General features: G+C 48.5%; 1 protein-coding gene across 10 annotated transcripts in view; it reads right to left on the minus strand.

Moving 5' to 3' along the window:
- SETD4 (SET domain containing 4) overlaps window positions 1–23,086 on the minus strand; it is a 580,992-nt gene that overhangs the window by 552,118 nt on the left and 5,788 nt on the right. For 8 of the 10 annotated variants that reach the window (XR_010840851.1, XR_010840853.1, XR_010840854.1 and 5 more), the window contains exons 3-11: window positions 22,757–22,852; window positions 18,655–18,692; window positions 15,995–16,083; window positions 14,039–14,468; window positions 11,785–11,959; window positions 10,220–10,301; window positions 8,985–9,065; window positions 6,361–6,484; window positions 5,128–5,294 (exon numbers count right to left, since the gene is read on the minus strand). Coding sequence is in view for 4 of the 10 variants with exons in the window: in XM_067035064.1 (XP_066891165.1) it covers window positions 5,160–5,294; window positions 6,361–6,484; window positions 8,985–9,065; window positions 10,220–10,301; window positions 11,785–11,959; window positions 14,039–14,468; window positions 15,995–16,083; window positions 18,655–18,692; window positions 22,757–22,852 (1,250 nt within the window). In the remaining 6 variants the exon portion in view is untranslated. Of the gene's footprint in view, window positions 1–5,026; window positions 5,295–6,360; window positions 6,485–8,984; window positions 9,066–10,219; window positions 10,302–11,784; window positions 11,960–14,038; window positions 14,469–15,994; window positions 16,084–18,654; window positions 18,693–22,756; window positions 22,853–23,086 lie in introns of those variants that run through there. The other 2 variants (XM_059064063.2, XM_067035062.1) reach the window with 1 other exon arrangement.

Raw genomic sequence — 23,086 nt, forward strand, 5'->3', positions numbered from 1 at the left:
AATCCCCTCTAGCACCCTGCCCCACGCCACAGCACCCGCTAATCTACTTTCCATCTCTACGGATTGGTCTATTCTGGAAATTTCATGCAAAGAAAATTCTATGTGGCCTTTTGTGACTGGATTCTTTCATTTAGCATAACGTTTCTAAGGTCCATCCATGTGGCATGTGTTGGTATTTCATTCCTTTCTATGGCTGAATGATATTCCATTTTATGGAAAGACCACATTTTGTTTATCCATTCTTCCACTGATGGACACCTGGGTTTGGGGCTGCTGCGAATATTCATGCTCATGTTTTTGTGGGGACGTATGTTTTCCATTCTCTTGGGTATGTACCTAAAGCGGGAACTGTTGGGCCATAAAATAACTCTATGCTTATCAACCTCTTGAGCCACTGCCGAACTATTTTCCAAAGTAGCTACACCATCTTCCTTTCCCCCCAGCAGTGTGTGGGGTTCCAATTTCTCCATATCCTCAACAACATGGGTTATTACCCACTTTTCTTATGATTGCTGTGCTAGTGGGTGTGAAGTGGTAACCTTACCTTTTTCTTAAATCTTACTATACCTTACCTTTTTCTTAAATCTTACTATATTTCTGTGAGCAGGTTTTTTTTTAATTTTACTCATAGCCTGATGTTAAAACTACATGGAACAGAAGGAAATTAAACAAGAAAATATCCCCTCAAGGAAAGATTACAACAAAATGATTAAGACAGAGAAATGCCCTCTGCAAGGTGAGTGGGAACAGCCCTGCAGAGACAGCAGATGGCACTGCTGTACATGACGCATTGTATCGTTGTATGTGGCACGATCCTGGCGTATGTGGTACAATGACACCGTTGTATGTGGTACACTGCACTGTTGTATGTAGTATGACACTGCTGCCTGTGGTACAATGACCCTGGTGTATGTGATACAATGACACTGGTGTGTGTGTGGTACATTGGCAGGGATGTAGAAAAGTGCATCAGGCCTTCCTCCTAATCTTCTTGTTCCCTTTAATTCACATGTGACTTCCTGGACCTGTAAAACAAAGCCCTTTTCCAAGTAAGCCAACATGGTGGCATTCCTGACAAAGCTCTATATTCAAATGTCAGCTGACAACCCCAAATAGGTTTTGTTATACTTTCCTCCTCGGTACAAAACTTACGGCTGCCCAACACTAATCTATCACAGACTATAGCTGCTGTTTACCAGCTAAAGGAGGAGCTAAAATAAGTCCCCCATTTCTGTGCCCGGACTCCTCTCCAAGGGGGTGTCCCGGTGTTTCAGTGAAAGCCATTTTCACGGCATTACAGCGCTGATTTCCTGAAAGGTCATTAACAGTCTCCACCTTCAGGCAGAAGCACTTCAAGTGCCCCAGTCGTCTCCTCTATTTTTAGCTTGAAAGATTTCAGGAATGCCTCAAATCATCCTTCACTTCTTGGTGTCTGCCCCCTCAGGCCAAGGCAGCAGATGGAGGTTTACCACCCACAAACTCTGGAACCAGATACCAACAAGGGTGGGTGTACTACAAACCTCAGGCCTGCCCAAGGCCTAGGAGAGAGAAAACAAAAAAGGGGGAAGGAGAACAATAGCGGAGGGGGGGGGGGGCACTAGGTGGGAGAAGGGAGCAAACAGTTCTGCTGGTAAAGGACAGTGCAGGCTGCCCCCTGTGTGGGAAGACACGGGGTGCTGGCCCTCACAGGAACTGGCAAGGAGGAGCCTAGGGAGGCGGTGTGTGGCCTCCCCGGGGTTCACCCTGAGGGCCAGACTGTCAGCAGGAGCCACGCGTTTCTTTCAGAGTCTGAATGCATTTATACACCAAGTGTCATCTGCAAACTGAAAGTCTTATGCTTGTTTTCTTTTTTTTTTTAAATTTTTATTGGAGTATAGTTAATGTACAATGTTGTGCTAGTTACACATATAGCCACTCTTTTTTAGATTCTTTTCCCATGTAGGTCATTACAGAGCATTGAGTAGAGTCCCCCGTGCTATACAGTAGGCCCTTATTATACTGCTGTTTACAAATAAGGGTAGATCTGTCACGGATGATGAAATAGCTCTCATTTGTCAATGTCTCTGAGTAGTTGCTTCTTGTCACTGTCCATTGATTCTAACCACGGACAACTAAAGCACAAGTACCACATGGGTCTGAGAAGTTTTTCCTGTTGAGGGGCAAGTGGCTTTAATTTCTAAAGGTATAAAGCACTCTCGAGTAAGAATTAATATATTTAGGTCCTAAATGTCCACGAATAGGGGACAGGAAACATAAATGATGCTGTAGTACAGTGTCAGTACCCCACGGCCCGTGGCCTGTCTTGGTAAATCAAGCTTTACTGAAACACAGCCATGCATGTCTATACATTTGTCTATAGCTGCTGTGCACTACAGCTGGGGCAAAGACCGTACGGCCCAGAAAGCTTAAAATATTTACTATTTGGTCCTTTACAGAAAAAGTTGGTGAACCCCTGGTATAGTTTATCATGAAACACACTACAGCTATTAAAAAGCAGAGTCAGGGGGACCTCCCTGGTGGTCCAGTGGTTAAGACTTCGCCTTCCAATGCAGGGGGAGTGGGTTCATCCCTGGTCGGGGAGCTAAGGTCCCACATGCCTCGCGGCCAAAAAACGGAAACATAAAACAGAAGCAAAGATTGTAACAAATTCCATAAGGCCTTTTTAAAAAAACGGTCCACATCAAAAAAATCTTTAAAAACAAAAAAACAACAAAGTCAACCTCAACTGCATCTATGAACAGGGAGAGATAGTCAAGATACAATAATGAAGATGTTTTATTTCTAACTCTGATCCCTGAGGTGAGTGGGCCCCATTCACTTGTTTTTTTGTTGTTGAGCTTCACAAGAGGAATTCGCTTCTGGGGAAGGCTGAAAACAGCGCGGGGAAGACAGGACTCCGGGCAAGAGAACGCCGGGGCTGCGGCAGCCCCCGGCCCCCATGACCCATCCAGGGATCCCCGAGGGCTGAGGAGCGTATACACCCAACCCCTTCCCACGCTAGTTCTGAAAGGGATAAAAAATACTCCTAGGTAAGGACAGGGGTCAAAATATAACCATGGCCTTAGGTCAGTTTCCCTACACAGAGGCCCAGAATCAAGCAGACGTCCCCACTGAGGCACGGCTGCGCTGGGTGGAGCTGGGTTCCCCCAGGGGCGAAGCGGAAAGAGCTGCGCAGGGGGCCCAGCCCTTCTTCCCAAACTGGCAGTCAGGTTAAGCCGTGCCCAGCGAGGTGCGGGGGACCCGCCCCGTCCTCCTGGAAACCCCCAGAAGCCTCCTGCAACGGCCAGCTCGATGTGTCCACGCCGGGAAGGAACGCACGCCGAGCCGCTGGGTCCACGGAGCACAAAGGCCAGCCCCTGGCTCCCCGGCAAGGAGCCGCCTCCCCCACCCCCGGGACCAGCCACGCTGCGCCTGCGCGCTAGCACCTTCCCGGGGAGGGGCTGGCGGTGGGACCGGGCGCGGCCACGTCAGCCGAAGGAGGGACCGGCTCCCGGGATGTTTCTCATCACCGCTCTCACATCGCAGGGCGGCGAGAGCGAGGCCGACCCCGTCGCGCACCCCTCAACGAAACCTGCAGTGAAGCCGCGCGCCCACCAAGGGCTGTGGGCGCGGAGGGCGAGAGGAGCGCGGCCGTCGGTGAGGATGGGGGAGAGGCGGGTACCCGAGTCAGGAGAGCGCGGAATTCCGGACACAGACGCCCCCGAGCTGTGTGACCCGCGTGCCCCGGAGGGTCGGCTGAAGGGGCACCGTCTCTCTGCCACACGCTAGGTGTGGGATCTCGGGCCGTTTCTTCCCGTCTTTGTTTGTAAAATAGGGTGGCTGTGAGGCTTCCGTAACACTCCGCGCACCAAGGCCCGAGCACGGGGCCTCGACCCAGCGACGCTAACGTTTAATAAACGTTACTGTGCCGTATGTTTCAACAACGTCCAGTTTTATCATAAGCACGTATTTGCTTCTGGGACATACGATGACACCCGCTCTGACCCCCTCACGGTTGTTAACTGACGGGCATGAAAACGCTGTGAGAAGTTTAATTAAATCCAGAGCCAAGATCTAAAAAGTACTAATTAGAGCACACTTTATATAAAAACCATACTCAGAGTACCGTCAACAGCCTAAAGTGCTTGTATTGTTTTTTTTTTAAAAAAAGAAAAAAACGGAAAGCAAAGCCTGAATTCAAAATGACCAAGTGAGCACAGAACTTTATCTCCCATTCCTCCCAATACCCCCATTAAAATGAAGAAAAGGAGCAGAATAAAAGCGTTAAACACCCACCACCAAGCATGGGAAAGGGACACGGGCTGACCAGAGATTTGAACACATTCTGGGAAACTGTAAACAGAGGACTGGTGAGGCTCCACGAGTCTCCTGTTCGACTGGGACGAACTCACTTTCTGCGCACGGAAATCACAGGTAGTCAGGGCTGGAGGGGCCCTCCCCGTGAGCTAATCCCTGGGCCTCAGCGGGCAGGGGAGGCGCAGACCGGGAGGGGCCTGGGCCGCAGGCCCTGCTGCTAGCTGGGAGCACGGGGGACCCCGTAACAATCTCGTTTCCGGATGGGCAGTCAGGGACGGAAGATTCAAAGTGAGCTGCTCTAGCTCAGAGCGGCAGGGGCGCAGCCCGGCTAGGAGCCAAGCCTGCCGGGCACCGCCCCACACTGCGCCCTCCAAAGCCAAGGGGCCACTCACCGCCACGTGCCACATGCCCCTCAACCCTAACCCGCTGGCATCAGAGCACAGAGCAGCACGACGTCTTGTGCTTTTACGGCCACTGGTAAGGTCAGAAGCAGGACACCCGGAGGAAGACCACAAACGGGGCCCCGGGCTGACCCCGGCTCCCAGCCTCGCCCTCCCGTGACAATTCACACGTTCCTGGGACGTCTTCCTCCAGGACTGCTATTTGCTTTGACGGCAACAGAAATGCCGATGGGACGGAGTCCCCAGGACCTGCTCTGCCCCTACAGATGCCCTTCGACGTCCCCACGCAGCCCCCACTCCACCCCACACACAGAGAGAAGCAGGAAGAGTAGGATTAAGCAGAACTGTTTAATAGAAACCGTTCCTTGACTGTAAATGATTCTATGTAAAATAAACCTTGGTTTAAAAATGGTTAAGAAGTCACACCCACCATTGGAGGTGATCACCTGCACTTCGGAGAAGTTATGTAAAAGCTGTTTGCAAACTGGTTAGGGTCTCAGCAGAGGCCTGGAGAATCTTCAGCTCTTCTGTCCACAGTGTTTCTACCAAAGTTAGTTGGTTTATCAAAGCCACTTCTTCATCTTTCATATGAGAAACCTGGAAATTATTTTTAAATGATTTTCTTTAGTGTTTGTTTAGTATTCTGACCATTTTTAAATGTACAATTCAGTGGCACTAAGTACATTCACCGTGTTATATAACCATAGCCACCATCCATCTCCAGAACTTTTTCATCATCCCAAACAGAAACTCTGTACCCATCAAACATTAACTCCCCATTTCCCCCTCCCCAAATCCCTGGTAACCTCTACTCTACTTTCTGTCTCTATAAATTTGCCTATTCCAGATATCTCATTTAAGTGGAATCATACAGTACAGGGTATTTGACTTTTGGGGTCATGGTTTATTTCACTCAACAGTGTCTTCAACGTTCAATAAAATTATTTTTTTTAATCCTAGTAATGTTTTCATTCAAATAAGCTAATTCCTCATTTAATTAAAACATTCATTAAATAAAAGGGAAAGACGGGACCTCCCTTGTGGCGCAGTGGTTAAGAAACAGCCTGCCAACACAGGCGACACGGGTTCGATCCCTGGTCAGGGAAGATCCCATATGCCACGGAGCAACTAAGCCCGTGCACCGCAACTACTGCGCCTGCGCTCTAGAGTCCGTGGGCCGCAACTACTGAGCCCACGCACCACAACTACAGAAACCTGCGCACTCTAGGGCCCGCGTGCCACAACTACTGAAGCCTGCGCGCCTAGAGCACATGCTCCACAACAAGAGAAGCCACCGCAATGAGAAGCCCGCGCACCGCAACAAAGAGCAGCCCCCACTCGCCGCAACTAGAGAAAGCCCACGCGCAGCAACGAAGACCCAACCCAGCCAAAAACAATTTTTTTTAACTAAAAAAAATTTTTAAATAAAAGGGAAAGAGTACCTTAAAAATCTATTACCAAGAATTCATGCAATAATTTTACCCATTAAAAGGTGCAGACACATGTTAACAGTCAAAACACAGATTACATCAGTGTTCATTTATTAAGGCATTAACAACACCCCAAGAAGGTGGACTATCCCTATCCAACAAGTATCAGTAAAAAACAACTTCTTCATCAAAACACTTCTTTAAGAAAAGAACGCAATATTCTAGAAACATACCTTTTGAAGCACAGCCTTACTCTCCTTGATGAAATAATGGCATATTTTCTGGGCTATGTCCAAACTTGCCTTCTCATTTGTATCTGAAATCATTTCCCCAATAAGTACTTTTTTCCAGCATGTCCTAGAACCAAAATATTCAATAAGGTCATTTCAGCAGGTTTTCAAAAACAAAGGTGGCTTTTCCACTTGAACACTTCTCCTAGTTTTCCAGAAACATAATAAAACTCATTCCATCAGCACGTTCCCTCAAACCTCCCACCACATGCAGGTCCTGTGTTGGAAAAGACAAGGTATACGGGAAAGAAGAAGGAAGGCTGAGGATAAGAAGCGAGGGAACTGGCGCTCTTTGCAGGCAGGGCCTGAGGTTTATTAGCACCACAATCCTGTGTCTGGCACATGAGTAAGAAGAGTCACATCCACCAGCCACAGGAAGAGAACAAGGGACAGAGAGGAAGGTGAGTCCACAGTCAAGGTACTACCGACTAAGGAGCAAAGGCGGAGGTTTTCCTTTTCTTCAAATGACAGCCTCTCCTAAAAAAAATGGCAAACGGAACAGGACACGTTTCACTAAAATGCTCTACAGATGGAAAGAGGAATGTACAGTGAAGCCTTTCTCTACACGCAGGTCCTTCCAATTTTACACTAAGGAAGTCCGTAGGAAATGGGGCTCTGGGCTGTCAGGGCCAGCTTTCTGCAGGGGAGGCAAGAGGGGGCCGCGGCCAAGGTGCCGAGCAGGAGGGGCTGAGTCAGGCCTCCAGGCCGGCAAGGAGCACTAACCAGGGAGGAAGGGGGCGGGGGGACGGATGCTGGATGCACAGAACACGAAAGTGCACGTGGCTGAGGAGGGAAAGGCCACGGTGATGGCTCTTCCATCCCAGTGGAGGGCGCAGAAGTCGCTGAGAAATTCAGAACAGCCCAAAAGCCATAAAGAAAATCAAGTCTTAGATATCGTCAGCCTCAGGGATCATGGTGGCAACCCCAGGACCAGATGAGTTCTCGGGAAAGAAAGGAAGTCAGGAAATAACATTTGGGACTTCCCTGGCGGTCCAGTGGTTAAGACTCCGCACTTCCACCGCAGGGGCACGGGTTCAATCCCTGGTCGAGGAACTAAGATCCTGCGTGCGCGTGGAGCGGCCAAAGAAAAAAGGAAAGAAAGAAGGAATGCCATCACTGCGTGCCAGGAGCAGTGCTTTATATGCAGCCGTTATCTGTTTTCATCTTCACAACCGCCTAGCAAAGAAAGCATTATAATCGCCACCTCAGACACAAAGAAACTGAGAATCCGGAACAGTAAAGCACTCACCCTAAGTGACGGAGCTAACGAGGCAGAACTGCATGCAAATACCCGTCAGGCAGAATCCCAAACACATGCTTCCTCCGCCACACCACGCAGGTAGTCAGAAAGCACTCAGAGGGGAGAAAAGAGGCCTCCGGAGGACCTCTGGGAAACATCCAGTTGCTTTATTTAATTTGAGGTTGACGTGTCTCCAAGAACGACTTAAAGAAACTTATGTGGGTACACACGAGAAAAAAATAAAACACAAGATGAACGGGTGGGGAAAACAAGACGAAGGACAGATGAGAAGAAGGAAGATGAGATACAGCCGGGAACGAGTCAGTGACAAATTGCATGCCTTAGAGTCCTGCACACGTGGATGGACCACAAATTTGCCTCTGAGTTTTCTAGCGAGCGATAAAAAGAAGGAAGCATATCAGATACAGAATTCAGTGTCTGTACGACAAAAACACACCACCTGCTGAGAAGAGACACAACTGCTTCTGGTGCTGAGACCAGGGGACAGTTTTTCTCCCCAAGTCCCTACAGAAAAGGAAGTAAGCAACGTCGTGAACAGCAGCATCACGGGCGTGACGGAAGGAGCAGCGACGACTTGTAGGCACCGCGCTGAGGGCTACTTCTAGGCGTCATCTCACCTAATCCTCCCAGCTGCTCGAGGATGGGGCTCGCCATCTTCAGGAAGTCCTCCCTGGGCTGTCTCTCACCTGAGATTTGCTAAGGGGCGGGCATTACTCCCCGACTCCCTCGCAAGGAGCTCCCAGGCTGGGCAGCGCACGGCCGCGCGTGACTATCCTTTCCACGCTAAGGGAAGGACCAACAGCCTCTCAGGAATAGCGAAGACCTGAACGGGATGCGTGTCTACACCGGGGGCGCCTCACCTGCCTCCTCTGCGCAAATATCAAGGCCTCTCCTTGAGCAGGGGTCTGGATCTGCCCCCAGGACAGAAGCGGGGTGGCCCGGCCAGCGGTCAGCAGCTCGGTCTGTTCCCAGGGAAAACCCACCTGCTCAGAGGTTCTCCTCTGACCAGGGCCAACGCGCATGCTTTGCGAAGTGTTTACCCTGAACGAGGAGCTGCAGGTCACCAGGGGGATACGTGTGAGGAGAGACCAGTTCTCGGGCCCGTGTACTCTGACTAGGACTCTAGAACCAGAATTCCAGAAATGGCGCAAACCTAGAAGTGAACCACTCCCTACACGGGCAAGTTACACAGAGAATAAGCAACCCCAATCTACAAGGGCATTCCTTTCTCCTCTGAGGTTGGGCCTTTGAATGTAAGCCCCAAAAAGGCCAAAGTTATGTCCAAAACAACACACAGGGAACTTACAATTCTTCAGCTTCCAGACATAACAACTTAAGAGCTGTGAGTAACCGCCAAGACGGTCCATCCCATCCAAACGTCAAATTTCTAAAGTAGAAAAAGAACAGATATATGTATAACTAAATCACTTTGTTGTACACCTGAAACTGACACAAGATTGTAAATCAACTACACTCAACATAAAATAAAAATTAAATGAAAAAAAAAAAAATTACCAATCTGTCACTTCGGTACTTCATTACATCACAGTAAATGACTGAAAAGCCAAACATTTTTTTAAAGGGGCCACTAAACATTGCACAACCCATGGTCTTAGTCACAAAGAGAAAAGTTAAGTCTGCAAACACTTAAGAATAAAGCCTGAGTAACAGAAAATTCTTTGTGTTTTAAAAAAGAAAAAGTAAAAAGCTATTTTTATTTGGTAAGAAGCTGAACTTGGATGAGGGGCTACAGTGAGATGATGATGAAGAATCTGGATGATCCTCGGGATCAAACAAATGGCAGCCACCAGAGCCAGTGTCCCTCACAGCGCTGCTGGATTATTTAGCACTTAATTTCACCTATAGAAGAAAATCTGAAAGGGAGGGTCTCAAACCCAGTTTATCCCATTTGGCGTGGAATCACCTAGGCTTCCCCCTTCCCAAGAGCCTGCATCCTGTTGCCGGGTGACTGGCGGCCAGGCTGGCCTGCAGTAGCCAATGCCACCCCACCTGACCACATGTTCGCCACAAACGCACGGGGCCACTGATCAGTACATACGCGGCTCTCCCGGTACAGTAACTTGAGACTTCAAGCTTGTATCTTAGGTCCCCAAACAAGTCTCCTGACCAGCATCTTCCCTCCTGTGTATCCTGCAACATGACGCACGGTGTGCCGCACAGAGTCAATGCTCAGTGAGCAGCTACCTGTCACCGGATACAAGTCGGGAGGCAGCTCACACCTGTAAAATCCCCAGCTCTCAACTTCTCATCAAGATTTCCTGAAGGGGGCTTCCCTGGTGGCGCAGTGGTTGAGAGTCCACCTGCCGATGCAGGGGACGCGGGTTCGTGCCCCGGTCTGGGAGGATCCCACGTGCCGCGGAGCGGCTGGGCCCGCGAGCCGTGGCCGCTGAGCCTGTGAGCCCGGAGCCTGTGCTCCGCAACGGGAGAGGCCACAACAGTGAGAGGCCCGCGTACCGCAAAAAAAAAAAAAAGAAAAAAAAAGATTTCCTGAAGGAATAATTTCTGGAGAGAAACACTTACTCTATAAAGCCGTGATCCTCTAAAATGGAAATCTTTTGGTTCATCCGTTTATCTGTTGATGGAAGATATTTAACAAGTATATCTGCATTAAAAAAAAAAAAATCAGGCTGAGATTTAGGGTATAATTCAGGTGGAAGGGAGGGGGGACCCTTTCTTTTCAGCTTACTTTCCTTCCCGTCAGCAATCAAGACATGTGTAAACAATTTTACCTATTTCACACCCAAAAAATCTAGTCTTCAAGCCCAGCTCAATGAGAGTATGATTCAGCCCTTTGAAAAGCTACAAGAATTCCAAGGCAGGGGACAAAACATCTGCTACCTCAGCTCCTGTTCCCAGTAAGCAAATCAACCCATGAAATCAGGTACTGAAGCCATTAGCAGGGCTGCTGAGAAATTACACCCACCAAAAGCACAGACTCCGTACAAACATGAGGAAATGTTTCCAAGACTCAGTTTTTAAAAGCCAGAATTCAAAACTGTCTGGATATCTGTGACTATAATCATAAACAACTGAAAATGAACATGCAAAAATTAACAAAGCTTTTTGGGGTCATAGGATAATGAGGGATTTTTCTACTTTTAAAATCTCTTTTTACATTTCTCTACTTTTATTTTTTTTAATGCAGAAATAATGAAAGTGTGAATTTTGTTCAAATTATTTAACAAATCAATACTTCATGGTCATCAATATTAAAGTTATTCTGATAATATAAGGCTAATTTCAAAGCTAGCTTCCTAAGAGACCCAGCAAGGCCCAGTTTTTGCTTTCCCATTTCATTTTGAGAAATAACATTATTACTTTGGCTACTAATAGGATGGAGTAGTATCACCTTGACCAAGTCTCTATTTCCATTAGCACTTGTATTAAAACTACCTCAAATTATACACTCAGTAAAGCTCTAGCCATTTCTTCAATGCCTAGAAAACTACTTCTCTGCTGCTTCAAGGAAGGGGGAAAAGTTCAGCCCCCTACGTACTATTTTTAATACTATATTTGAAATTTTCACAGCATAAATTTAATAGGTAAATCATTATTTTTAAAAGAGTAATACCAATGATGATGCCAGGTAACAAAAGAACATAAATGGAATGCGTATTTTATCATGCCATTAAACCGCCCAAAGGAGGACCGTGTAACATATTTACCCTGTGACTGGTTCAGCACCTTACACACAGCGGGTGCTTCATAAATATGTTTTACTTGTTGCTCTCTAAACCTATTTTATCTTTAGTGACAATGTCTCAGTACAAAAATTTCCATTTCTTGTCATCTATTAATACTCTATTTATTTCCCTAGCGGTTTCTCTTTTCTTCCATTCTACTGTCTGACCTAATGCGATAAAAATCTCAGTTCTTCTTATCCTCAATATCAATCAAAGCTTTGTTGGTTTTACTTCAACACTGAAACGACGTGGTCAATAAGAATTAGGCTAGCCCTGCCTAGGAGAAAATAAATGATATACGCTTTAAGGTTTTGCCATTGTTACAAAAACTTAACGTAACCACAGAAGGGGGGGGTGGGGAATTCTATCATCTTAGTGATCAGAACCAAAGTTAATTCCAACCTTTTGAGACATAAACACCAGCATGAGGATTGCGGGTGGAAACAAATCCATACTCGAGGAGCAGGCGGTGGTTATCGTGAGGGCCATAGCAGATGAGCACCTCTTTGTGTTTTCCACAGCTCACAGCTGTTCTAATTTCATAACAGCGAGTTTCCTCATTAAATGCTGCTTTTACCTAGAAAAAAGAATTGTAAAAGATGTTTTTAAAGCAAAGCAGAAAACTAAAAAGATTAAGTGATCGTACTAATTTAAGCAGGATGCCGCTTTCAAGCACTCATCACGGAATTTATCTACGTGGAGAAAAAATGCCACGTCCACACTTTGGCCTCTCTGGTTCTCCCCGACTTCACCCCATCGGGGTGGGAGGGAGTCCCGCCTGGGGGCTCTGAGGACAGCCAAACACACGACACCTGACGTCGGACAGATGAGTAACAGCAGTTTATTGTAAGTCACCCATACAGCCTGGGGGGAGGACACAGCACGCCACACAGGGGCTGCTCCTGGGAGCGGAGTGACAGCAGAGGCCGTGGGAAGCAGGCCTGCAGGAGCAAGGGGTGACGCCCTGGTTCCCCTGGGGCGATGTGATTTGCCTGTTTGAATAATTTTGAGGGCTGGCAGGGAGGTGACACACATTCGGTTGAGGACCAGGTGGGCTACAGGCAGTCCGGCTGAGGGCAACTTCCCGCTGGGTGGGAAGCCTTGCCCGCTGGGTGGGAAACATCCGGAGAGGGCAGAGAAACTCACGGTCAGGCCTCCAGGGCCCCGCGAGGCCCAAAGACGTCAAGGCCGAGCACGAAGTTCCAGGTCCTACGATACACACACAGCCTTTTGTGAGCAGCATGATGTTGGCTGATACTGTCACATGGATTTTGTGACAGCTTTGTTAGGGAACAGGCAGAGAGGAAAAGACCAAGGAGACCGGACTGCTCCCACAACAAGCGGCGGGTGCAAGCACCGAGGCCTTCTCACTAAGCAGCAAATTGCAGTGAGATGAGGACAAGGAACAGGCTGAAAGTCTACCTTGTGGCATCAACAAGAGATCAGGGCCAAGGCTTGCGGTGTCATGTCAAAAGCCAGCTGCAGTGCACTTTCGACCAGGGGCTGGCGATCTTTTTCCATAAAGGGCCAGAGAGCAAGTATTTTAGGCTTTGCCAGGGTCCCGGGACCACGTGCCCTAGACTATAGTTTGTGACGCCCTGACATTCAACTGTAAAATCCCTGGTTTGGAACATAAATGCACTAACAGCCCAATAAAAATAAAGTCACGCCAATGGGGACTGACTGAGTCCCTGTGGCCAGTACCCTACTGTCCTGTACCCCCTTGACTTTATTTCAGCAATATCAGCCACAGAAACACCCATCTACCCTCAGTCTCCTCTGCTTAACTTTGTTAGAAATGCATCTTTCTACAAAAGCAACGAGCAGACAGGCACGGCGATGGCCGCGGCCTCAGGAAGCGCAGGGAGGGCCTCCCCTCCATCCCCACGCTCTCCTCTCGTGGGCACGTGGGCTTCTCAAGGTGGCACGGGTCACGAAGAGGACAGCGTGAGTGCGGGTCCCGCCAGCGCGCCTGCAAGCGCAGCCTGAACAGGCAACAGGTTAGCTGACACGCGGACACCCTTTGCCCTCATGCCAGGCCTCCAGCCCCGGGTGCCCCGCAGATATAATCACCTCCTTCATGTGCTGGAGCAGAGAAGCCTGGGGAAGACGAGATCTCCGACTGACTCCCGAAGTGGGACCCCTTAACGACTTCCCACAAAGAGCCAGCCAGCCAGAAACCGCTGATGGAACAGCTGCTTGAAACTGTTGACTGAACAGGCCTACCGCGTGCCAGGCGCTGTGCTGAGCACTGGCGATACAAAAAGGACAAGGTAAGGCCCCCGTCCGCTAAGACCGCAGAGCTCCAAGCGGGGAAGGAGCAAGTCCCTCAGAGAAGCGATGCCACCGAGTGTGAAAGGGGAAGAGACAGGAAAGCAGGCGAGGCTTTAGGCCCAGGTCGGCGGCGAGGTGGGGGAGGGCGAGGGGCCGGGCCACACAGGGGCCAGAGCAGCCGCAGGCCCGGAGAGCGGCGCGGGCAAGAGCGGCCGAGGAAAAGGACGCCGGAGGGGAAACAGGGCCGGAGGGAAGAGAGGGGCCCACCTGACAGCAGGTGCACCTGTCCCTGGGCTTCTGCTCGCTCTCCCGAGCCACAGGGCCCGCACGTCAGAGTCCTTCCTACGGGAACCGAACACGGGTCTCCCGGTTCACGTCTCACCTGGGCGTCAGGGCTGTGGTTCAGCAGATCGAGGAACGGGGCGAGCACGCAGGTGTCCGGCTCCGCGGAGAAGCACCGCCTCGGCGTGCGCTTCACGTACACGGCCCTGGTGTTGACGGTGCACCAAGCCCACAGGAGGGCGCCGTAGCTAAAGATGATCTCAACGGCCTCCGAAAACAGAGGCTGCAGGGAAGAGAAGAAGTCTCTGGAGGAAGCAACGAACTCCTGCACGTGGGTTCTCTGCTCTCTGGCCTTTGCTCTCAGAGGTTCGGGAAGAAGATTCACCACTTCGGGCTCCAAACAAACAGGGCAGGTGTAGGCCTTGGGCAAAACGTCCAGGTAAGGCTTCCAGGGGGACCGGGCCCCAGCATGCTTTTCTGAAACTAGAAAGGTGCAAAGAGCCAGCACAGGAGATGGAGGAGGCTGCCACCTTTTAAAACGAGAAGCAGATTAAAGGAATTACTCTCATTCAACATACGGCGCAAAGCAGGAGCTGCATACCTCCTAGGGCTTCGTTCTGCTCCCAGAGGGACCGTGGCCAAGGTCACCTAACGCACCCAAGAGGGGTCTTCCTTCCTCAAGGCTTTCCTCCCCGGACTGCACCCCAGTGCAAAGGCAGTGAACCAGTCACACTGATACAAGAACTGCCTCACCAACCCGGGTTCCAGCTCTGTTTGCCAGAGACTCTTTCTTGCAAAAACCTCTTCCAACTTGGTGCTCCAGTTTTAAAGCTTTTGCTGGAATTTCACTTGTTTCCCTTGGTTACAGATATAAATCTTGGGGGGTAGAGGGCAACTGGTGGAAAGAACCTAGACGTGCCCCATCCAACGCAGTAACCGCTGGGTACATACAGCTATTTCAATTTTTATTTTTTTTAATTAAATAATATTGAAAATTCAATTCCCCAGTCACACAAGCCACATTTCAAGTGCTCTTGAGCCATATGTGGCTGGTGGCTACCATACCAGACAACACAAGGTAAAACAATGCTATCACTGCAGAAAGTTCTATTATATGATACTAACCCAGGCAGCAAATTGAATAGGCTCATTATATACCTGTTACAGATCTAAAGCTTTTGTCTTAAATTTACCCATTCTATTGCAAACTATACACTGCAGTCTTTTTATTTGTTACCAATAAAAAGATCACACGTTGCATGAATGTATTTAGGAAAGTTTTCATTAATCCTTCAAAGTCCAGATTCCTAAATTACCATGCATTCTACTCAAAATTTCAGAAAATGTTAATACTAAGAGCATCCTTGCCTCTACTCAGGCCAATGAAAATACACCAGCCCTCTTACAAAAGTAAGCCGGGGGGAAAAAGTCCAGAACTTACCGTGGGTTGAGAAACAATACAATCTTTCAACCTTTATAATTTAGAAACCCCTTATGCTGAGGACCTCCCTCACGCTGTCCTCAGAAACCCACCCAAAACAGAGACCCCCCCCCCATAACATAAGCCAGAAAACAGTTCTCGGCTCCCATGTTGGCCTCCTCTCTTCTATGCCAAACAAAACCAACTCTCTCATACTGTCAACAGCTCTTCACAGCTGAAGGGGAATTCAAGCAAGTGCAAAAAGGGTAAAAATAAAAGAGTAACTAGAATTTGTCAAGACCTACGACAATGGAGGAGCGTAGACTGCCCTCAGTCAAGGCACCCAGCTGTGATTTTCATCTATTGCCCCGTTTAACCCTTATTTTCTAGTAAGGTTAGATCAGGATTCAAACCCACATCCCAGGCAGCCTATTAAAACCTTAAGAATGCAGTTTACAATGAATTAAGAACCAACTTCATAAGACAGAGTAAACCTTTCAAATCACTTCAGATATTTATTAGCTACATGAAAGGGCTGGGTCCTAATGAGCTATGTCCTGGACGACACACTCTCCAATGATATAAAGTTTAAAGGAGAAGCACTTGCCCCAGACGAGCAGGTGAGCGGTCACTTACTTAGCAATATACGCCCCTAAGTAGCTTCTAAGCACTGTGTCCGTGGTGAGCAGGCAACTCTCAGGCAATGAGATAATCATCTGTCCCTCCTTGCCAAAAAGAAAGTAAAGTTTAGGACATCCATGCTTTGGGAAGGACCTGAATGAGTCTTTCAAGTCCTTGATTCCACAGTCATCTGATAAGAACCCCGCAGAGCCCAACCACAGATGACCGAAGCGCCCGCAGTGCATGGGCTCCCCGGTTTAGGTCAGCAGATGCAGGCAAGGCTGCTCCCACGCCAGCGATAGGTTCTACATCCCCAGCAAGAAGTAAAGGTTAATGGTGTGACTGACACCCACCACCAGTCAACCTTCCACCAGAAAGGAACGTGGAAACACTCTGACAACTCGAATCGTATTATTCCTTCATTTTCTGCCACCAGGAAATAGTGCTTCCTATGGGCAACAGACAGAAACCACTCCAAAAAATTCTTCCAGTGAAATCCACGTGTCCAGTGACTATTCCCAGCAATGGCCTACTCGCCATATAACCTGCGCCAAGTGGCTGAAGAAAGAAGGGCAGCCCCCCCAGCACAAGGGTCCCATTTGACCACCTGCCAAAGTATAGCTTTCGGTTTCTCCCACTGAGACAGAAACATAGAAAGAAAAATCAAGATGTCAAGGAAGAGACATCAGAAACAAAGCACTAAGAAGCCAGATATAAGATCCCGTTTTCATCATAACTGGCATCTAAGTTGGTTAAACATCACAGCCAAAAATCTCCTGGGTTCAATTTCTGGTCTCCTCACCTGTGATTCAAGATTGAGTTGGGATGGTCACTACAGTCCCTTCCTGTCTGACATCCCATGACTTTCTGATTTTTAAAAAGGAGCTTAATAAAATGCTCTGGGCTTCCCTGGTGGCGCAGTGGTTGAGAGTCCGCCTGCCGATGCAGGGGACACAGGTTCGTGCCCCGGTCCGGGAAGATCCCACATGCCGCGGAGCAACTGGGCCCGTGAGCCATGGCCGCTGAGCCTGCGCGTCCGGAGCCTGTGCTCCGCAACGGGAGAGGCCACAACAGTGAGAGGCCCGCGTACCGCAAAAAAAATAAAAATAAAAATAAAATAAAATGCTCTATGTCTTGACTGAGGTAAATGTCTTCATCATCAAGACTCATCAAACTGGACGCTTTAAATCTGTGCATTTTACTATGTGTAAAATACATCTCAATTCTCAAAAAGTTTTCACAAAAAAGCTACATTTGAAAGTACATGTAAAGCAACTGCCAATTATCATTTCACGGTCTAAACAAAAACTACCCATAGTCACTGCTATATTCATGAGAGGTATATTTCTCCCCCCAAATTCTGCTACAGAATGAAGTCATATACCTCCCCTCAAAAAGAAAAATATTGCACAACAATGTTAATGTACTTAATACTATTGAACTGCACACTTAAAAAGGGTTAAGATAGGGCTTCCCTGGTGGCGCAGTGGTTGAGAGTCCGCCTGCTGATGCAGGGGACGCGGGTTCGTGCCCCGGTCCGGGAAGATCCCACGTGCCGCGGAGCGGCTGGGCCCGTGAGCCATGGCCGCCAAGCCTGCGCGTCCGGAGCCTGTGCCCCGCAACGGGAGAAGCCACAGCAGTGAGAGGCCCGCGTACCGCAAAAAAATAAATTAAAAAAAAACCAAAAAGGGTTAAGATAGTAAATTTTATGTTGTGTAAATTTTACCACAATTTTAAATGTTTAATAAAAAAAATTAAGATAACAGAATTACAACATTAAAAGCTACCATTCTCTAGGCTAAAGATATATACACAACTGGGTGTTTTTTAATAAATTAAGGAACTAAAAATAAATTAAAACAATTTTGAAATAGAAAATTAAGATCATTACAAATAAATTAAGGAATTAATTTCTAGCTTTACGGAAAACTGTGCATTAGATGCCCTTTAAGTAGCACAGAAGAACTAAAACAGACCTTAGGGAGCATCCGCATCACTTACCTCCCGCTTTCCAGGTGAGGAGACAGAAGCCAGGAGGGCTAGCAGCCTGCTGGGCTGCCGGGCTGTACTTACCATGGATGCTCAGATTCGAGCAGCTCCCTTCCACCCCCACCCCACCCCCAGCGCATTTAAAATATGATCCGATTTACAAAACCTGCTGCGGCAGAGACTGCTAGCCGCCTACCCCAACACGCCCTCCCCGCTCCTCCTCCTCCCCATGCAGTCCCACCGGAAGGGTGCGGGGTCACGGCAGCTGGGAGCTGGCAGAGAGACAGAGCTGGAATTCCCGGGGTGAGGGGCAGCCGGCCCTTCCTCACCTCTTGTGCCATCCTGCTGTTCAAGCTCCCGGAGCTACACCCTGGAGCTGAGGGTGTGGGGCTCCCTCTCAGAACATGGATAAGAGCTGGATGGAGCCCAAGAGACCAGCACACCAGCCCAGGTCTGCCTGTCCACGCTTGTTTACATGACGGCACGAGACACTTGCGCTCTGTTACCTTGGGTTTGTCTCTTATACGCTGCAAACTTAACTCTAACTGAATTCAAAACTATCCATTAAGTTAAAAAAAAAAAAAAAAAAACTTTATGTCTAAAATATTTTTAATTCACTTGATTGAACCACAAAAACAAAGCAGCAAAATCTACTTTGGGTTTCAAGATAAGAGAGAAATTCTCACCCGTAGGGATCTTTTGCTCATCAGCCCTCTTCCTGTACCTAGGAATACAAAGACAGAAAAAGGATAAATCTTACTCTTTCTTCAAGGTCTTAGAGATACTATTTTGCATAAAAGATGTGGATGAACTTCAAAATTACACAAAGTTGAAGCTGAGTGTCTCGCATCCTTTGACTCCCAGGGGAACCAAAGGATCAAGAAGCTATTCTGGGGCTTCCCTGGTGGCGCAGTGGTTAAGAATCCGCCTGCCAATGCAGCGGACACGGGTTCGAGCCCTGGTCGGGGAAGATCCCACATGCCGCGGAGCAACTAAGCCCATGCGCCACAACTATTGAACCTGCACTCTATGCGCCTAGAGCCCGTGCTCCGCAACAAGAGAAACCACCACAATGAGAGGCCCATGCACTGCAATGAAGAGTAGCCCCCACTCGCCGCAACTAGAGAAAGCCCGTGCTCGGCAACAAAGACGCAATGCAGCCAAAAATAAATAATTTTTTTTTTAAAAAGAAGCCATTCTGGAAAATGGCCCAACCTCCTTTTGAGTTTATAATCTTGAAGGGCAAAGTCAGCTTCAGAGTCAACACCTAAAGATCATCACCTTTAGGCAGATCTGCTGCTGGGTCTCTTACAGGAAACTTGAGGCTGCACTCTCTCCCCGGGGGCTCACCAGCCGGGGTGGAGCCCACCCAACCTCAGAGGATGGACCCACAGGCCACTTTTACCCACTGCCAGACCCGGCTTTCCCCAGTAATGATCTCGAGTCTTTGACCGAACGACCAGTAAAGCTCACAGGTCCCACAAAGCCTGAGGCCTACCCCCTCCCCACCCCAGCCAGGCAAGCCATTAGCCACGCCCTCCTTGACCGGCCGAGCTCAGCAGGGTTGACCCAGGGCCGGCTGCTCCCCGTGAGCGAAGGCCCTGGCCAGAGCACACTCACAACACTAGCCTCCGCAGCAGTTCTGTCGGCGCCACCAACACGCAGACGTCCCCCCCACCGTGCCCAAGGCTGCCCTCCTGCAACAGTCAGACGACAGCTTTTCCGCAGGAACGGGCACGATACGTATGGCCCGTAACTACCACGCGGAGTCTCTCCAGTCTCTTCTCAGACCCACAGCCTCGGACTTTTTCTCTCGGCGGGGAGGCGTGTACCTCGGCAGAGGCCAGTGCCTGCGGGACTAGTGGGAGCTGCAGGCGCCTGGAGGGAACTGCCGCCCCGAGGCCCGCCTGCGCGCAGGCTCCGCGGTCGTGGCGCACGGGCTTAGCTGCTCCGCGGCACGTGGGTGCCTGGCAAGTCTGATTTGGCGAGTCATCTCCCTACCCAGAAGCGTCTGTCTGCGCAAACACATGGTTTTGGTTTTAAGAACTTATTTAATTTCTTCTGTGTGTCCCACGGTGGAGATAATGATCCCTGTGGGCCAGAACCTTTCCTGAAATCAAGTACTAATGAGAGGACTTTTTTCTGTGGGGTCATCCTTTAAAAAAATTCATGTGCTAATTTAAGTGGAAACTGTTCTTCGAGCACACACGGACAGAACTTGGCATGTGCAATAAATCCGGAAGATACTTTACCTGTATGTCTACAATATAGTATTCAGTAGATCAGAAAGCAGATCACAGTGACCTGCACTTACCAAGACAAGGTAGCAAGTGGCCATGAGGATCTTATTACAGACTTCTCCCTGCCTTATAATTTCTGCTACCATCCATCTACCCGGGAGGCCCCAATTTGGACAGTGCTTTTAGCATTAAAGGGAAATACTAGGGTCAGCTCCCAAAGCATAAATCAGGTCAGAGTCTAAAGACTGAAACCTGCTTGCAACTTGGGAGCCTTGCCTTTCCCCTCCACAAACCAAGACTAACTCCCCAGAATTCTGTACATTCTGACAGACTCCCATCTACATGCTCTCCTATCATACACTGATTAAGAGCTGAAGATATAGAAAGCACTTAGGGAAGGTGTCGCAGACCACATGCTTATGTGCTCCCGAATTCATATGTTGATTTCTCAACCCCCAGTGTGATGGCTTTAGAGGGCAGGGCCTCTCGTGTAAGTGGCTAGGTCAGAAGGGTGGAGCCCTCATGAATGGGATTCGTGCCCGTATAAGAAGAGACAAGAGAGCCTGCTCCGGCTCCCAGCTCTCCACCATGTGAGGACACAACGAGCAGATGGCAATTTGCAAAGCAGGAATCGGTCCTCGCTAGACACTGAATCTGCCCACACCATGACCTTAGACTTCCCAGCCTCCAGAACTGCGAGAAATAAATGCCCATTTTAGGCCACCCAGTCCATGGTAATTTGCTATGGCAGCCCGAGCTAAGGCAGAAGGTTCCCTGACCCCCGCACTGTAAGTACTGGGTTCTGATCACTGCCAAACCACTTTGCTTTAGCTCCTCCAAGACCATGAATCTGGAGGCGGGCCCAGAGAAAGTTGCTCCTACTTTTAAAACTGCTAACTCTTCACTGCTCCAAACCATAGACAGATTACTTATTTTCAGGCATTCGATTGAAACCATATGCCAATTCCTGTTTGATAATTTTAAATCTACCCTTCTTAAGGCAAAGTGACACCCGAGGAGTAGGCAGACCTTAGGCACAGCCAGTCCACTCCTGGCACTACTTCCCCTTGATCATCTCATAAAGAACTCCATCCGGTAAAATCTAAGAGTATGGTTTTTACTGACCGTTCCTTGACACACAAAAACAGAAAGTTAAACGTTCTGTTAGAGGCTGATAATATGGTTCACCATCATAAAGAAGGAGCAATCCTAGCAGAAGATGGTTCAAATCAAATATTTTAGCCCAAAGTCATCAGGTATGACTGACACATAGGGAACAACTTTACACACATCGCCTCACTGGACCAGGGGCACACATGGTAAACCATTTATCATGGTTTAAGGAAGTCAGTTTGCTCAAAGTTAGTTTACCTAATGGGTACTTGAATGATCATTTTAATCGCCAAGGGAAGCATTCAGAGGCATATGATCTAAATATTCTACAAGGTGAAATGTCTGCACCTGCCCTGTGATACAGAACTTCACGGCCCTCAGCACATAACTGTCTCTGTGCTACAGCAGATCTGTAGCACAGAGACAGGTGGTCCTCTCTGTGGTTACCTCAAGCCCAAGCCCGCTTGTGGACAGAGCTGGGTCGCCCTGTATGCAGGCACAAGCCCATAACAAGCTGCCCAACTTCTGTGAGAGAATGTTCCGGAAGAGAATGCTAACCCAAACTCCATGACAAGCTCCTCAATTTTCAGAAAACAATGTTAATCCAACGTTCACAGCAAGCTCCTCACCTTCCAGAAGAGAATGTTCCCCCACCCCTGTTCAGGTGACTGTGGACGCTGGGACCACAGAGGGGCTCCTCCTCCAACACTCGGGGGCAATACCGCTGAGGCCTCCCTAAGGGCTCCTCCCCTGGAGCCACCCCCAGGGACCAAACACCTCTGCTGGTTCTCTGGAACCCCTCGACGGTGAGGCTCCTGAGCTAAGGGATAATCCCATCAGCCCGCATGGCTTGAAAATCCCACGAAATCACCACAAGCAGGTTGATGGGGACACCAGTCCCCACGTTACACAACGTCCTCCCAGAAAAGCCCAGTGAAGATGTTTCCCTCAGGTCTAAGTTCCAGAAACACCTGTGCTTCTGATGAGCAAACAATTCAGCTGTGTTTACAGAACACTAAGATTCAGCTAACTGACCATGTCCGTTGGGCTGCTGGAAAGGTGAGTCAAGTCTGTAGCTCACCTCTGCCAGGGGTGCGGAATTTCATAATCACGGCTTTTATGTGTTATCCTTATCCCTGCCTTCGTCTTATTTTTCTATTCTCACTTCCTTTTTCTAACTTTTAATTTTATTTCACCACTTTCAAAATTTCTCTCCACAAGCCACTTAAACTCATTTTTAGAATATGGTCGAGTAAATATTACACCTACAAGGCAGGAAGGCTGCCACACAACAGAAGATGTTAGATATTTTTTGTCGGGTTGAGGAGATGATATGCCCCCAGAAAGAATACAGCCCACCTGCAAGAATCACCCCTGCTTTCCTACCACCTGGGCCCACATGTCTCTCCTGTGACAGTTGAATGCCAGACCTTACCTGGAAAACAAGCAGGTATTAAGTTTGTATCTTCAAACTTCCTATCTTTCAGCCACTTCTTAAGCTCTATAAATTCAGGCTTGTAGCTCTCATTCACTAGTCAAGAGAGAAAAGAAAAACTGGTGATTAAAATCACTATATAATCAGACCACCATTTTAAAAAGTAAATCTCTGATGCACTGTCTCCAGCAGTCATATCATAAAAGGGAATAAATTTTCAAACATGCACAAATCACATAAACTAAAATAGAAAAACCACAAGATCATCTCAAAGATGCAGGAAAAGCATTGGATAAAATCTGGCACTCATTCCTGATAAATACCCCCAGC

Source organism: Kogia breviceps, chromosome 5 (assembly GCF_026419965.1).
Source record: "Kogia breviceps isolate mKogBre1 chromosome 5, mKogBre1 haplotype 1, whole genome shotgun sequence".
Taxonomy (NCBI): Eukaryota; Metazoa; Chordata; class Mammalia; order Artiodactyla; family Physeteridae; genus Kogia; species Kogia breviceps.